The sequence below is a fragment of the Dreissena polymorpha genome, chromosome 8 (assembly GCF_020536995.1).
Source record: "Dreissena polymorpha isolate Duluth1 chromosome 8, UMN_Dpol_1.0, whole genome shotgun sequence".
NCBI classification, from domain to species: Eukaryota; Metazoa; Mollusca; class Bivalvia; order Myida; family Dreissenidae; genus Dreissena; species Dreissena polymorpha.
The window spans coordinates 90,034,758-90,052,751 of record NC_068362.1 but is presented as its reverse complement, the minus strand read 5'-3'; the positions used below and the strand labels follow the sequence as shown (position 1 = coordinate 90,052,751).

General features: G+C 33.8%; 1 protein-coding gene and 1 long non-coding RNA gene across 3 annotated transcripts in view; both read right to left on the bottom strand.

Moving 5' to 3' along the window:
• LOC127842613 (Kv channel-interacting protein 4-like) overlaps nucleotides 1–12,209 on the bottom strand; it is a 91,446-nt gene extending 79,237 nt beyond the window's left edge. The window contains exon 1 of one of the 2 annotated variants that reach the window (XM_052372202.1): nucleotides 12,104–12,209. Coding sequence is in view for 1 of the 2 variants with exons in the window: in XM_052372201.1 (XP_052228161.1) it covers nucleotides 4,144–4,195 (52 nt within the window). In the remaining variant the exon portion in view is untranslated. Of the gene's footprint in view, nucleotides 1–4,143; nucleotides 4,419–12,103 lie in introns of those variants that run through there. The other variant, XM_052372201.1, reaches the window with a different exon arrangement.
• Nucleotides 27–1,623, bottom strand: LOC127842614 (uncharacterized). Its single transcript, XR_008031742.1, has 2 exons — nucleotides 1,486–1,623; nucleotides 27–1,184 (listed from the first exon to the last, which is right to left on the bottom strand). It is a non-coding gene; the product is annotated as an uncharacterized LOC127842614 (long non-coding RNA).
• Nucleotides 12,210–17,994: the final 5,785 nt, after the last annotated feature.

The following is a 17,994-nucleotide window of genomic DNA, read 5'->3' as shown; positions in this document are numbered from 1 at the left end:
CAATAATAAAAGGGAATTAAAACGCATTCAATTTAATTACTATTTAATTACTCAATTGCATTGAAGATACAAGAGTAACAGAATTACAACTTTTTGACGAACGATCAAATAAAACTATTAACAATTGTCAACTACATTCCTTCTTTATAGAAAAGATTTGAGAATGTATAATCATAGAGTAAATATCTCAGATAATCATCGCGCAAATACAGGAAGAAGCAGCAATAATGGGTGTAAAAATTCCATATTACATAGCTTGGTTGTTTATGTGACTGCTAAACAAATTAAAACAAGAGTTCCGCGGTCGGAGATGACCGCATTGAAGCCGGATTTTTGATTTAAATGACAGGAAAGTACCTTTCGTGTTTTTGTCAATGCAATACTTAAATTACTGAAATATTGTTCAAAGGTAAAAATGAAATGTAAGTACTTTTCAAGGCATGAGCAAACCTTGTGTTATGTTTTGAATGCATGCATATACATGAACAACAATAACATTTAAGGTCACAAATATGAACTTGAATTGACATTTAACATTTTTACCTACCAAAGTTATAAGAACTTTAACATTTTTACATTCAAGGTCACAGTGACCTTGACCTTAGAATGAATGACCTTGAAATGACCAGTGGTCATCTAAGTGTGCTTGCAAACCTTCATGTCAAGTTTGAAGACTCTATGTCCAAGCACACCAAAGTTATAACAATTTTAACATTTTAACATTTAAGGTCACAGTGACCTTGACCTTCAAATGAATGACATTGAAATGACCAGTGGTCATCTTCTAGTACTGGCCAATCTTTATTTCAAGTTTGAAGACTCTAGGTACAAGCATACCAAAGTTATAACATGAAATAAGAACTTTAACATTTTTACATTCAAGGTCACAGTGACCTTGACCTTCAAATGAATGACCTTGAAATGTCCAGTGGTTACTTACTAGTTCTGGCCAACCTTCATGTCAAGTTTCAAGACTCTAGGTCCAAGCATACCAAAGTTATAACAACTTTAACATTTTTACATATAAGGTCACAGTGACCTTGACCTTCAAATGAATGACCTTGAAATGTCCAGTGGTTACTTACTAGTTCTGGCCAACCTTCATGTCAAGTTTCAAGACTCTAGGTCCAAGCATACCAAAGTTATAACAACTTTAACATTTTTATAATGAAGGTCACAGTGACCTTCACCTTCAAATGAATGACCTTGAAATGACCAGTGGTCATCTGTTAATCCTGGCCAACCTTCATGTCAAGTTTGAAGACTCTAGGTCCAAGCATACCAAAGTTATACCATGAAATAAGAACTTTAACATTTTTACATTCAAGGTCACAGTGACCTTGACCTTCAAATGAATGACCTTGAAATGACCAGTGGTTACTAACTAGTTATGGCCAACCTTCATGTCAAGTTTCAAGACTCTAGGTCCAAGCATACCAAAGTTATAACAACTTTAACATTTTTTATATTGAAGGTCACAGTGACCTTGACCTTCAAATGAATGACCTTGAAATGACCAGTGGTCATCTGTTAATCCTGGCCAACCTTCATGTCAAGTTTGAAGACTCTAGGTCCAAGCATACCAAAGTTATACCATGAAATAAGAACTTTAACATTTTCGAGCACGCCGCCACCCCGCCCGCCCGCCCGCCCCCCCGCCCGCCCGACAACATCAATCTATAAGCCGAGATTTTTTCGAAAAAAATCCGGCTAAATAGTTAAATCAAACAAGAAACGCCTATCAGAGAGAAAATATAAATAAAATGGAACATTATAAACCCAATGACCTATGCATGTAGATTACAACTGGGAAAGTCGGTCGTATGACGTCACAAAAATCCATAATGACATAATGACGTGAACAAATTCCAAGGGCAGTACTAAATAAAAATATTAATGGGGCTGTGCTACTAATAAAACAAGTTTACGTGATTTAATATTAAGAAGCAAATGAATACAAATGGTAATTCCATTAAAGCGACATTATTGGAATCAAACAGTATATAGGTGTTTTGACAACTGAAGACAGAAATGATTTGATGTACGATTTGAGTCCAAATGTAGTGTACATGCAAATTTGTTCATACGACACAATGACACAATTTTATTCAACAGTGAAAAATGCCTATAATGTAGTATTCATGCAGATTTGTTCATACGACACAATGACAAAATTTTATTCAACAGTGAAAAATGCCTATAATATCACTAATGATTCCAAATTTTAAGGGAAGAAAGATATAGTGAATCGAAAACCATCAAACACGTGTTTTTAAGTACATAAGCATCGTATCCTTTTGATAAAAACGAGTTAATTAAATTGAAAAGTTTAATATAGCCACTCGACTGATACAAACTCTTGGAATAATTGACTAGCGTAATATAGTCGATATGTATTAACGCGGTTGTACATTAACATGCAGTACACTTCATAACAAGCATTTCATGATATGGATAAGGGAACACGAACTGAAGAAAATCTAAATCAACGATTTTCGTTAATATTTTAAAAAGAAATGTTAATGCATACTTTATTTTCGAAATCAGGATAAGCCCTGAATATAATTTTAACGATATATCTTTGTTTTGCCAATCAAGAAAACAAATTATGGTTCTCTAGAAAAGTTTACTTCCGCTATGTTATGTAAAACTAGGAAATATAAGCATTTGCGATATAAATGGGCTTTGCATTATTTTACAAAATAAGAGATATTATGGCTTATGTTTTGAAGCTGTAATTACTAATGTGTGTGTTATGTTTAACATACGCGGAAATATCCGTATTTCCGGTCAACAAACATGGGCAATCTTATTAAGTGTTTTATTAAAGAAAACAATCCAAGTTTTAATCGAATTTTTTAGTGTCAAACATGTCGATCATTTTAAATGCGTTGACCACATTAATCGGCATATCTTAAAATAAATAAACCACAAGCTCGTACATTTTAAACACTGCGTCTATAAAATATCTTAGTATCATCGCGGCTCATTAATCAACGAGTCTGCACGTGGAATCCTTGTAAAACATATTGTGTATCGCGTATCCCTTGACATCTTGTAGCGGCAAGACGCAAATCGAAAATGGCAGATGCAACTGTCAGATAAAGCTGCGAGTGACGATCATGATTAAGAATAAAAACAACTACATGAATCGTATAGTCTGTGTTTGGGAGGCGGTCTGTAGCGACTGTATTCCGCCTCTAATGCATGTACACGAGAATACTGATTTGAAAGCATTTATGTTGGCACGCGTTGTTGCGACTTGAAAATATACCTGAGTAAAGCACCAGAAAACAAGTACTTTTAGGGAAATAAGTGAGTTTCCTAAATGCACGTCTATATAAATTTCAAGTTTTATTGAATAAGACATCCTGAAGCCCAGACATCAAAGCGGGCAATAATATGAGCACAGTTTTCATTTTTACGGTTTATGAGAAGCACAGTTATAATAAGCCAACGTTCTTTAATAGATCTATGGGCATCCACGTTCTTTAATAGATCTATGAACATCAAAGTGTTACGTTTGCTTGGAGACTTTCGTCATAAACATGTCTAAATAAATTATGAAATCATACCGATTGATTGATGCTTTATTAGATTATTTGCTGTTTGAAAGAAAACCTCTTTATACAATACATAAAGATTGGTGTAAACAACTGTTCATCATAAACTGTAACAATATTACGGTACATGAAGGAAACTTACCTTATCATCAACATTATCCTACGCAATTAGTAATCACTTATTATTAAACAACATAATGAACAACAGCATGCAATATATCAATATCAATTAACAACACAACAGGAGTAGAACAAAGGCCGCTCTAATTGCAAACTGTTGTGGGTTTAAACCGGCTAAAATTCCTGATGAATCTCGGAGTCATATCGTATTATGCAAACGTACTTGCTTACCCAATAAACACGCCAGAAATTCCATTAAGGTTATTAAACTTTAAATGCAGCAGACTAGAGGACACTTTGTAATATACGATATGAGCAAACGATAACTACTTTTACGCGTCTCTGAATAACATGAAAGTACATATAATTTGATTGCATTCAACATTTTCATCATATAGGTTAGGTAACAACAAACCACCACACTATTATCGCGCACTATAAAACAAAACGCTAAACTCACTTTTTCCATTATCAAATAATTTCCGTAGCATTTCGAGTGATTCCATCTTCATTGAAAATAACTCCAGTAGTTGAAATATGTTTAAATATGAAACAAAACGTTAACACTTCAAACACATAATCAAATATTTGATGCTGTACAAAAGTTCACAGAAAAGTGATACAATACAACTATTGTTAGTCGAACATTGTGTTAGCACATAAATATATCCATGGACATTAAACAGGATAACGTTTCCACGTTATAACCGGCACAAAATTACTGCTTTGCTTCGTAATAATTTGTCGAGCGTTAGAACTGGTCTGATCTGCATGCAACGCCGCTACCGAAATTCCATGTTATAATTTACGGGAGAAAAATCTGTATAACTCAAGAAGTTGAAATCGACGCAAGATGCAATTATCCCCCAGCAGAAGGCGGAGTGTTCAATAAAATGAAATCGCTGGTCCGTACATATTTCTGGTTATCAATCACGGGACTAAGAAGATGCCCCGCAGAAAGGTTGGTAGGATATTGTTTGTGCGTTATTTATTTCCCGTCCACGTGATCAGAAATAGATGTCATTAATACTCTTCAGTTGGGATGTGTGTGTATTTATAAATGAGCGAAAACTTTGTGGTATGATGCTATTGCTGCCAGAAGTTTTCTGATGGGTGAGAATGTATACAATATGGAATTGATTTGGGAACATTTCTACATGGTAGCGTGTGAGTTGAGATAAAATATTGATATCTCATCGTAAATACATGTCAGGGAAAACGTGTGCAGTTATTTTACGATCTTACTGCAACCTTTCGAGTATTCAAAATTGAACCAACAAACTAATTGAAAAACATGGACATACTGGAGACTCTAGTGTTTTTTTCAAGAGTCTCCAGTAAATCACTGGCATTTTAAGCTACCATGTATTGTTATTCCCTATTTATAAACATGAGCCGTTTTCGTATGCATCTTATAAAAATATTTATACCAGCACATGCCCTATCACATTATCTGAGTTAACGCGATGTTTAAAAACGATTATCGATTTAATTTAGATCCTTGCTATTAATAAATAATGTGCGTGCTCCATTTTATAGCAGGATTAGGTTAAGGGTCAGACCGTTACGTATGAACATTCTTTTGTCGAGGAAAATTGTGATCACCAAGAGCAAATTGGATACCCATTATAGCAATGGTCTTCCTCTTGGCGTTGCCTCCCCCCCCCCCCTCCCCACCAAGAGAAATGAAACCCTCGATGCTTCCCCATTTTTGGAATGATTCCTTTCTCCTGCAGAAGATAAATCTGTATGTATCCATAGTGTGTGCCAGCGACGAGTTCTTTATTATTCAAACAATCTCGATCATAGACGACTAAAGTTGGATTTCCAAAAACTTCAACTGAAAATTGGATTTACCCAATAAACTGTTGTAAGTATTTACTGAACAAAATATGGATGCTTAACGAGCATGCGAGCTAGTTATGTTTGTGCTTTTATTACTTTAGTTTAGAGTGCAAAAAATAACGCGAACTTTAAAATAAAATTGAATTAAATCGGCATTAAGAGGTTTATTGTGCTGGAAAATTTATTCTTGCATCTATAATAAGAAGAAATAAAACCATATTTACAAAGTTCTACTCGTAGAATTGTGCTTATTGAAAAAAGATGGCGATCCATAAGCAATGTAAACAATATATGCTATTTTGTGAGGACAACGGAACTATTTGCTGTTAAACAAGTACTCATACGTCTGTTACAAAAGCATGTCATACAAAAATAAACATTTGTACGCGAATCAATGTAATTGACGTTTCGTACAACGGTTTTAAATACATTCGGGTTGAAATCGCTTTATTTAAGCCTAATACTGGATACAATAATACAATACGTTTATGTTACAAGCACCAATGTAACCTCACCGCTTGATACGAGCATTGCTCGTGTTAAATCACTGACAACATGGCGGACAGCTTATCCATATCAACCCCCATAGTGTTAAAATTGTATTCGTATGTATATATTGTAAATGGAAATGACATATATAAATGCACTCAATTATTATACAATATCTTTAAATTAAGTGCGATACAGCGTAATAATAAAAGTATTGAACCATACAGAAAGTGTATTTAAATGTACACTATCCGCCAAATAAGTGGACTTCAATACGTATTTTCATCATACTTAGTGGTATTAAATGTGAATTCAATCCAGATTCCGATATGCAACTTTACACTTCCAGCAGAAAAGTTTGTGAAAATCCTTAACCCTCTGTACTTAGTTGAAGTCAATGCGTATTATAAAGTGTGCTCTGTTTCAACCATGAGTCGGATATTCATACTTTTTAGATAGAATATTATCGGATAATATAAAATGCAGCAACAAAAAAGTATATGGGCAATATGCCAGGGTATTTTAGTTTTGCAATCAAAGAAATGCACAATTCATTATCATTATAGCCATACTTCACTGTATGCGTAATTCACATGTGGGTTCATGTCACTTAGTTAATTCACTTTATCAAAATACCACCATAACCAAATAAACTTACCGTTCAATGTGCTTAAAGCCGAGTGAAACACAACGTATTGACGCGTTCAACAACAACACACTGTTGTAAAAAATATACCAGTCTTGCGAGTATCAATTATTCCAAAGACATGACACATTGAAATAACCCGCACGTTCATACGCTGTAAATATAATATCTCCATACGAAGAAAACTACAACACTATTTCTTAATACGTTTACCAAAACGAAAACCTGTTGGAATACATATATCCCAAAAGCCAGAAACCATCAATCGCAATAAAATATATACATTAATCAACAAATAAACCGACAAATGCGTATTTAACACGCCAGTGGCCCAGTTAAAGGCGCATGGGAGGACTATTTGGTGCATTGGGAAGACATAGTAACAAAATCCAGTGGCATTTCATGACGGCCTTTGGCACACGTTGTACAATACGTCCTGGGTGGATGCAATTATGATGAGTAATCGTTGCTGTTCTGTTAGAACGCTACGGAAAGTTGTTAAACCCATTTCAGCATAGTGGACTCTTTTACCCTTTAAAATTGAACAATTTATTTCCAAAATTAGGGATGTCTAGTATATTTATTTCTATATTTAAAATATTTCTTACATAAATTTCTTTAAGCAAACAGCGCAGACCCTGATAAGACGCCGCATCATGCGGCGTCTCATCAGGGTCTACGCTGTTTGCCAAGGCATTTGTTCTAGACGCTAGGCATACATGGGTTAATAGCGACCTTTTACGACCTTTGTAAGGTGCAGTTTTGAGACACGATACGAATTGTTTTTCGAGTTGACTATGATGTTCGTACACAATGCTCAGTGCATTGTTCACTGGTTAATAAATTGTAATGCCCATAATAAATAACACATGTTGTTGACCAATTTCACACGAGATAGTGAATTAAATTGTATTAAAAATAGATGACAGCCTATATTACTTTGTTCTTAATTGTTGTACATACGCTTTTGGATGTGTTTTTCTCAAATTATTAAGCTTTTTTATCCAAGAAGTAGACACACATGAGAAGTATGTTCATACTGATGTCACTATAACGTATGGCAAGTATGGGTTACCGTAAAGACATGTTAGTTTCTGATAATTAGCAACATATTTCTGACAACGAATGAACATGATGAATAGAATACCCAGAACAACATAAATAGGCACCATGCATCTTTATACTATCGATCAGTAGTTATAACGCACAGATTATTATATTTATCCAAGTCTATAACGCGTCGACTTTCAATCGATGTATTTTCTTCATTAATACGAATTTTCTTTTATGAAAAAAGAACTTTGTTCAAGGTTGTGTCGTTGTGTGGTTCGTCTAAATATAACGGTTTTAATTTGCATCATGACATACCATTAAATTATGCATTATCCTCGAACCAGATCGTATAACTTTTTTCCAATTATATTCCACATTCGATGGTAGAAGGTTTGTCCATTTTGAAGTCAAGTAGACTTCTTTAAAAATTAAAATAAACTTTGCATGCAAGTGTGAAGAATTAGCAGCCATTGAATTTTGTATCGCACTAAATCAAATTAGTATGTCATTTTAAAGAAACATTCGCTGCAGTGCTCTACACTTTAAAGGTTTTTATGTGCTCTTTGCCGTTTATAATTGCGATTTATTTATAAAGATGTGTGGATCTCGAAATAAATGTCACATTATCACAATGACATTCACATGCCATCAATTGGATGATGTTATACAACTATCCCTTTCATACTTTTATAGAACGAAACGAAAGAACATGCATAACTGAGAGCATTTGTTAAAAATACGCTTAAACATTCACAAGAATAACTACAGCGATTGTTCAATGAAAGCTTAAACATTCACAAGAATAACTACAGCGATTGTTGAATGAAAGCTTAAACATTCACAAGAATAACTACAGCGATTGTTCAAAGAAAGCTTAAACATTCACAAGAATAACTACAGCGATTGTTGAATGAAAGCTTAAACATTCACAAGAATAACTACAGCGATTGTTCAAAGAAAGCTTAAACATTCACAAGAATAACTACAGCGATTGTTCAAAGAAAGCTTAAACATTCACAAGAATAACTACAGCGATTGTTGAATGAAAGCTTATACATTCACAAGAATAACTACAGCGATTGTTCAAAGAAAGCTTAAACATTCACAAGAATAACTACAGCGATTGTTGAATGAAAGCTTAAACATTCACAAGAATATATACAGCGATTGTTGAATGAAAGCTTATACATTCACAAGAATAACTACAGCGATTGTTGAATGAAAGCTTAAACATTCACAAGAATAACTACAGCGATTGTTGAATGAAAGCTTATACGTTCACAAGGATAACTACAGCGATTGTTGAATGAAAGCTTAAACATTCACAAGAATATCTACAGCGATTGTTGAATGAAAGCTTAAACATTCACAAGAATAACTACAGCGATTGTTGAATGAAAGCTTAAACATTCACAAGAATATCTACAACGATTGTTGAATGAAAGCTTATACATTCACAAGAATAACTACAGCGATTGTTGAATGAAAGCTTATACATTCACAAGAATAACTACAGCGATTGTTGAATGAAAGCTTAAACATTCACAAGAATAACTACAGCGATTGTTGAATGAAAGCTTATACGTTCACAAGGATAACTACAGCGATTGTTGAAAGAAAGCTTATACATCCACAAGGATAACTACAGCGATTGTTGAAAGAAAGCTTAAACATTCACAAGAATAACTACAGCGATTGTTGAATGAAAGCTTAAACATTCACAAGAATAACTACAGCGATTGTTGAAAGAAAGCTTATACAGTCACAAGAATAACTACACCGATTGTTGAAAGAAAGCTTATACATTCACAAGAATAACTACAGCGATTGTTGAAAGAAAGCTTATACATTCACAAGGATAACTACAGCGATTGTTGAAAGAAAGCTTATACATTCACAAGGATAACTACAGCGATTGTTGAATGAAAGCTTATATCTATACATTTAAATAAAGTTGCATATTCAAATAAAGGTAATGCTTTTGAAACTTATACTTAAATTGTAAAAAAAAAATGCAAGACGTAGTGTATCTAATATATCGCAGAATGGAAACATTTAGAAAATATTACGATTATCAAACAATGTTTAGGAAAAAAATGAAACTCTTGAAGATCACGTCAATAACATAACAATACACTTACGACATGCATTTCAGATCAATTATTATTAGTTTATATTTTTTTCTTCTTATTTTTTTTGAAATAGAAGAAAAAATGTTTTCATTTCAGGTATATTAATATTTTTCATTTAAACCTTACATATATATTAGTCAGTTTAAACTGATTTATTTCAAACAAATCATACTCATTTATATATAAAATATCATACAATATTACTCGTATATTCATGTTCGAAAAGGATTAGAACGAAATACTCAGTCTGATATGGTTCTTCTACCTTACCACAGAAAGAGTTGCATGTTTTCGGACATAATTGGCAATATAAGACATTATATACAGTATGTTCAGACAGAAAAACTCAAAATAATTGCGCAATAAAAGAAATAGGTTGACATTTGTTTAAATTGTAAGAGATACAGTGAAAATGTTAGATAGGAAAGAAAAAGACGTTTTGGGATATTTATTTGGTTTGAAATTGGAAGAAAAAAGAAGCGTGTGAGTCATTCTGTGGAATATTTACGCATCAAAACGCTTGATATAAATGTGCTTGTATTTCAGTAACACTAAAATTGATATACACCCAAACATGAGAGGGCCTAAAATAGAGCTTTGCGAGATACCGGCAAGAAATTTAATAAGAGTGGAATGCGCTTCTGGTAAGATACAATAATTTCTATCAACAAAAACATTGAAGGTACATGGCATTGGAATTACTGTGCTGTTTATTTTTAACAAAAGCACAGTTGCTTGCAGCTCATACAAATGGAGGAAAAATACAAACTGTCATAATGCTAATTTCTGTTTTTTCTTCATATATGACTGATGTAAACGACTTTTTGTAGGCATCAAGAGGTTTCTCCATTTCGGGAAAATTACATCATTTCATATTCTTCCGAAAGATGTTATATATCAAAGGAAATACAATATCATTATTTTAGACCTCTGTGGAAAACAGGAGATTCTGAGAAAGTTTTATTAATCTAATAATGCCGTGGCTGTGTTGCAACAATATAAAATATTAAAAAAAAATAATCGGAGACATCATTAGACAATTTACTAGTTCTGAGGAGAATCCAAATGGATGCCGAGTTCAACATGGCATGTTCACTTGACTGAGGCAAACACATTGCGAAGAAGCACATTGTATTTAACAAATCTATTTCAGCTTGTTAAAACAATATTTTGTAATCGTTTAAACATACCCTTGCTCGCTTAAACACCCACATGCATAGTAACTTTGCTGTATTAATTGGCTGTATTAACAAGGTAAAATTCCAACACACACTTAATGAAATTGATTATGAATTGATAGAGATAACATTTAAATTATATGAATTTATCCCATTTTAAACATAAATATTAAAACCGCTTAAAAAAACAAACAACAAATTAACAACTTTCTTCTAGCAGAGTAAATGGCGTTCATCATTAAATGTGAGCTTACGGAATTTACTTCATGTGTGATACATGTAATCCCAGATAAGCCTGTGTATTAAGCACAGGCTAATCATGAATGACACTCTCCACATAAACAGGAGGTTTGTAAAGAAAAAGCATCCTTTAAAAGAAACAAATCCATATATCGGTAAGTGTCTTGCTTGTTTGGCCGGCGCAGGCTAATCTGAGACGTACCCTTAAGCACATTTAATTAGCCTCGTTTCCCACAACGCGACTCAAATGCATGTTCCTGTCAAGAAACGGGCATTGAAAGAGACATATGGACGGCTTGTACGGTAGTCCATCTTCAAAGGAATACGATTATCTTCCAAACGGGAAAATCGTATAATGAGGAAAGTGTCGTCCTAATTAGCTATTGCGGACTGGGAGACGACACCTTACGCATATGAATTAAGTCTAGTTTTCATAGAACGACGCTCATATTAAAACTTAATAGCAATTACATACAATGGCTTTGGTAAACACTTTATTGCAAATTTTTCTCTGTGGCGTGTACATTAAAAGCTAAATCCAGAACAGTACAGTTTAAAGCCTAGATAACAACCTTATTTTAATCTAGAAATGCAATTCATCAGCTCATATGCGTGTTGGAAATCGATTAAAATGTTAATACAGTACACCATTTTATAAAACCAAATGATTCCCTTTTCAAACTGCCCTTAGCCTTTTTTTCGTTTGACGCGATTGTCAGTGACATGGTCCCTGGAGCTAATCATACTAGACCGTTTTTGAACTGTTGAAATTATTGAATAACTACAACATTATATACTATAACAATTGCCATTGACCGGCAGTGATGGTTCGTATACTTGCAGATCCCGTTGATGTGGACGACTGTAGGCGGCGCCTCGATGATTCTCGCCCAAGCTTCTTTTCCCTGGGATTCCACAGACGCCTTACCCGCCCTAACAGCTGACCCACTGCAAAAAAGCGGACGTACTAGAACACTAATGTTAAATTCATATCAGCCTAGTTTTGGGAAAACGTGACTTAACGCGCGTGTGTAATTGTTATCCCAGATAAGCCTATGCAGTGCGCATATGCTAATCTGAGGCGACACTTTCCGTGTAGTCCGGATTTTATTCCTTTCAGCGAAAAATTCCATTAGATGTCGTCCCCTAGGAAGTGCGGACTGCAAAGGCAAATCTGGGACGACACTTTACGCACATGCATGAAGCCTCCTTTTCTCAGACCGTGGCGCATATCTAGTACACTAGGTATTAAATATTTATAACTAATTTGCATTCCTCTTTCATATATAAAAATATGGAGCTATGTATCAATACACACACATACACACTTGTTACTAGAACTATCTCATTTTATCCTGACTTACGAAACATAAATTCGAAACACTACACAAAGTATAGTGAATTAATCAAACATTTAGTGGGGATATATTATTATTACTTAGGTGATATAATGTTACATACAATACCATCTACAGACTATTATTACTTATTAAAAAGCATTAATTATGTTGACCACCAACTAAAACCAACTGAACTGCCCTACACAATTGCCACTCACCCGCAGTTTATCCATGTTACCAAATTCAATTGATTTCGTTTTTGATTTTACTTAACGGCATTATATATTTTGGATATTGTCATTGAAACTGCAGGATTTTATTTAAAAAAGATAGATATCTAGATCTCTACAGAACAATCATACAATGTAATATGTCAAAATAAGTATAAGTTTTGAGGTCCCATGTGTTAATGAACGGACGGCCTGGTCAGTCCAAGTGAACGTGCGTTGAATGTTAACGTCCCACTTTCGCAAAATTGCATATACAAATAACAAGGTATTCTTTGTTCCGGATAGAAATCAGTTTGTGTAGTGTTTACGCCTGAATTTTTTTAGTCGAGTATACTTATTTGTTTGTTTTCGGCTGTGGCGAGTTTCTTACTTTAACTATTACTTAAATAATATCTGAGGTTACTGATAACATGTTTGAAGTGTGTTAATATTCTTTAGTTATTGTGATACTATTGTTTTAATTTTGCGTACATTTATATTTTAGTATTCTGTAAGTTTTATGTTTATGCAATAGATTGAAATGGATGTTTTCAAAAAGTCATACAAATGTGCATTTATTTTAAATGAATGCAATAATTTAATGGCTTACAAGTTAAGCATCATCAGTGTCTATGTAATATGACATGTGAGAAAACTATAGGAAAGAGAATCGAGCAGGCAAGATATCTTACAAGCCCATCACGACATACACCGCGGTATCATTAAAGCTCACCATATGCACTATGTTTTCAGGTGAGGAAATTATCTCCTTTTACTGTATCTGTAGTTTAATTTAAGTTCTTAAGTGTATCTTGATCATATATATGTCACCGCTACTTGACACATATTTAATACTACAAGTATGACGTTCTTGAAGGATTGTAAGGCATATGCAATTTTATGAAGATCTTTTCATGTGTTTTCTAAAGTCCTCTTGATAACAATTCTCTTTTTTTATGCGTAATGTTTCAAAGAGCGACTATTGTTAATGCAACCTAGTTTATTTTATGACAGCGAATCGTTCATGAACATGCGAACGCATAGCGTGCAATTGTTTCCGAATATTGACATTTGTAGTGACAACAAAGCACTACGCTCAAATAAAGCTGTATTAGAACGGCCAATGCAGAGACTTTTGGGATTTGGGGTTGAAATTCGTTTAAAATGAACTCAAAATCGCACACTTTGCCAACAGTGAATTACGAACCAATTTCAAATGAAAACAAATGATAGTGTAGGGAAACTAACATTTATTACGAGCTCAGATTCGTATATTTGTATTACATTATTATTTACTAGGAGTTATTGATGGCAATCATGTAGTCAATAACTGTTTTATTCACCGCATTCCTACATAATCGTAATCTTCTTCTGACGTGATACTCAAACACTTCGTGTAAACGATTAAATGTGGACCAAACGTTGTTGCTTGCAAGTGACGTCAGCATAACGTAAATTGAAATGTGTCAGGTGGTTTCGCACAATGAGTATGTTCTGAATAAAAAAACTGCCATCAGCAACAGCTACTTTAGAGCAGATGAGTTTAAATTATCGTCTTTAATACGATTTAAAACCGGTTTCAAACTCACAATTCTTTGCATCGGCCCTTCTCAGTGATGAGCAAAATCTCTCTCCTGATTGAGTTTCTGGGGTTTCTGTTTTCTATACTCGATGTCTACTAATACATAAACCTCGCAAGGTTCGCTATTTCTTTGGTCGCTTGGATCATATTGAAATGCAAATTCAAGTGTCCGAGGACTTTTTGGAATTGGCACTTACCTAAACACAGAACGTGCCAATGTATTCATGGCATTTGATTGTAGACATTTCCTATGAGCTTACACATACATTTATAGTGGTTTATGTTAAATGAGGTGACGAAATAAGTATGGCATTGGTAATATTCGGACGGTAACGCCGTATTCGGAAAGCGTTCAACAACGAGTGGGTATCCAAGGCAAAGTCGGAAACAAATCTTAAAACACGAACAAAATGAGGTGTTTTTTTATTTATGACCTTACAACAATAACAACACGGTTTTTATTTTTAAATAAACGCTTTCAACTTCATACGATTTACTCACTATGAAAGAAAATATAACTTCTTTTATTAATTCGTTCCAACAAAACATTTATGTTCATGACGTCACGACTTTTGACATTCTGTTGAAAATTGAAAGTGCGTAAAACGACCGTGCGCTTTGCAAAACAACACAACGAAAGTAATACTGATTAACAACGTTGTTCTGCTATTGAATGAAGGCTGTTTATTTCAGCAACACTACTATCGGTATGTTTTATTAACATTTTCTATACAGAAACAAATGATACTCGTATATTCCGAGAAGAATAGAAGCCAAACTTGGTTAGTTAAACGTATTTTTCAGATCCTTATCAATTGTTGCTTATCAATTGCGATGTTTTAGCACTATATGGTGTTTAAATAATTTTTGTGACTTATTGACATATGGACTTTCATTTTCGATGCGTTTTATTTAGGTGTTGGTCATTTCTCAGATGTTGATGAAGAAGCATTTCCTGAATCAAGCTTGAGTCTGAGCAAGCCTAAGTAACGTTTGACCTAGAAACAACTGATCTAAGTACGAACGACGTGTTCTGGGATCTTTCCGTTGTGAATAAAATAAAACTCATATACATGCTGGCTTTATTGCTTAGAACTTCACAGTTGCATAATAATACATCATCCAACTCATTTTTCACAATCAATCATTTGAGTTGAATGAGTTGTCAATTTGTAGTATGCTTGCTGTACTGAAAATCGATTGTTTCTCATACCTAACAATCATATCAAGCGTCAGAATGAAACCTAAAAGGGTAGTTTTGGATAAATGAAATAACCATTGTGTGAATTTACTTGTTTATTTCAGTTTGAGGTTAAGTTATTCCGGATATTGCTCAGATGGATGCCGTAGATTTGAAGATGGGTTCACCAACTCCACATTGTGAAGGCAACAGTGCCAATTTCTACTGAAGATCAGAAAGTAACTGGAATCTATGTTGATTCAGTTCCACTCAGTAATAAAAAGGCAAAGAACATTAGATCTTTAGACGAGCTCATACATACAGGAATTTTAAAGTGATTAACAGCATTGCATGATCTGAACTGGCCCTGTGTAATTTGAAAGCCATATATTCTCCCTCAGGGGTACTTTCATTGCTTTAAACAATTGGAGACAAACAAGATTAACACATGCAGATGCAATTCTGAAGTGGTCCCTTAATTCGCTCAGTTTTGAAGAAAGTGACTGTTCTCGCCTACTGTGCCAAATGCGTATTGTGTTTATTTCAATTCACATGTTTACGGATGCTCAATGTTCTGATTATTTTAATTAAAATTTAAGTTGTATATCAATGTGCTCCATGTATGTAACATGGCATTTGGTTTATCTTATGTAATATTGGAAATATTTTGATAGTGTGTGTTTTTGTATCTGTATTCATATGTTGCCTATGGACTTTGAGTGACCTTATGATTGTATAATTAATGTATTATAATATAACTATTAATATGTAGCCAAATTAAACTTAATTTAATAATATATAATAGTTTATAACGGTAGCTTTTAATAAGCAACTTTAAAAACCCCAAATGGTTGTTATATGCATATAAATGTATTTTGGCATTTTGCAGGCTACCTGCCCCACTTGCTTAAGTGTACAATCGTCACGTATGAATAATTATATCATTAACTTGCACCAAATTAAGTCAAATGATCACATGAACAATTTTAAATAAAATTTTTTTCTCATAAACGAGATATTCAAGTTTTAAATGTATTGCGTTAGAAATGTAACACAAAAACACTTACAGGTAGCCTGCAGAATGCCAAAAATGCGCGGATGCAATCCTAAATATTCATATGAGCCATACATTATTAGAATTGATTTTATGTTTTCCTGGTGTAAGAACCAACCACAAATGATGAAATTTATTTTTTTAGGATAATATAGTGATCACCATTTCAAAAAAGAGGAAAAGATAAAACCCTACACACCCCACGTGCTTAAGCGTCCAATCGTCACGGATGGATGATGTTATCACCAGCTTGCTTAGAATGTAGTCAAATGATAACAAGTAAAATTTTGAATCATACTCTTTACTCATAACTGAGATATTCTAGATCGAAAAGTGTTGCGTTAGAAAAGTCTCCAAGTGTGTAGTTTATGTAAATGAATGAACTCACAGAAAGCAATTATTAAACGCATACACCTGTAAGAGTTTATCTTTAAGCATTCGAAACTGTTAACATCGTTTACTTCGTTTCCGATATGTGTGTGGCTTCTGCCAAAGGCACCTGTTGTAGTAGTGAAGTTGAAAAAGGACGACTGTGTTCTAAATATGCTTTGTTTAATGGATATGATACTTTCTAGTGTGTTTATTTCGTCCGTATATATTGCCCTCTATGATAATTAATTTTGTTTATAATTTACAATCATCGCATTTTTGGGTAAGCCTGTTTCTTTTATCAATCCTAAAACTTCGCAATCATATGTGAATGTGTACAATCAACATTAAATTTGTCAAAAAAAAGGTTCCCAGAAAAAAAATGTTTCTAAAAAAATGTCTTTGTAAACAACATCTTTGTTTGTATATTATTCGTTTTCATTATATTTCATGTTAGCATTACATACAAGTATTTCCCCAAAACTATAAAGCTCCATTAAAATTTACATCTATAATCTTACCAACGGAGTTACATCACTAAAACTTTACTTATATATATTCTCCCTTTCGAGATAATCTTTGTGAATTACTTCCTCATTGTGCTTTATGACGGCCAGTGCATTGACTTTCCCATAGTTTGGGTCTATGCGTGTATTCGAGTTAAGGTTTCTCGGTGGTATTGAAATTGCCGGTAATTAAACAATATTAGGGATGATTGCTACTATACGAGTATATAATAATACTCGAAATTGTAATTAGCCATTTGGGGCTTCCGATTTAAGATATAATTCGGTCATATTAATTCTTTACCATAGTATATTAACGAAAACATGGCACTGCGTCCGTAAAACAACCAACAGTAGAATAAGCCGTTGCTACCCTTTGTCTTGAAATACAGAATGTAAAGTGGCAAGGTCGAGTAACGGCCCGGTTAAGTAAGTCGCAAGAGCTCGCGCATTTAGAGCTAGCTGTCCAAGTTCAAGTCACATATTGA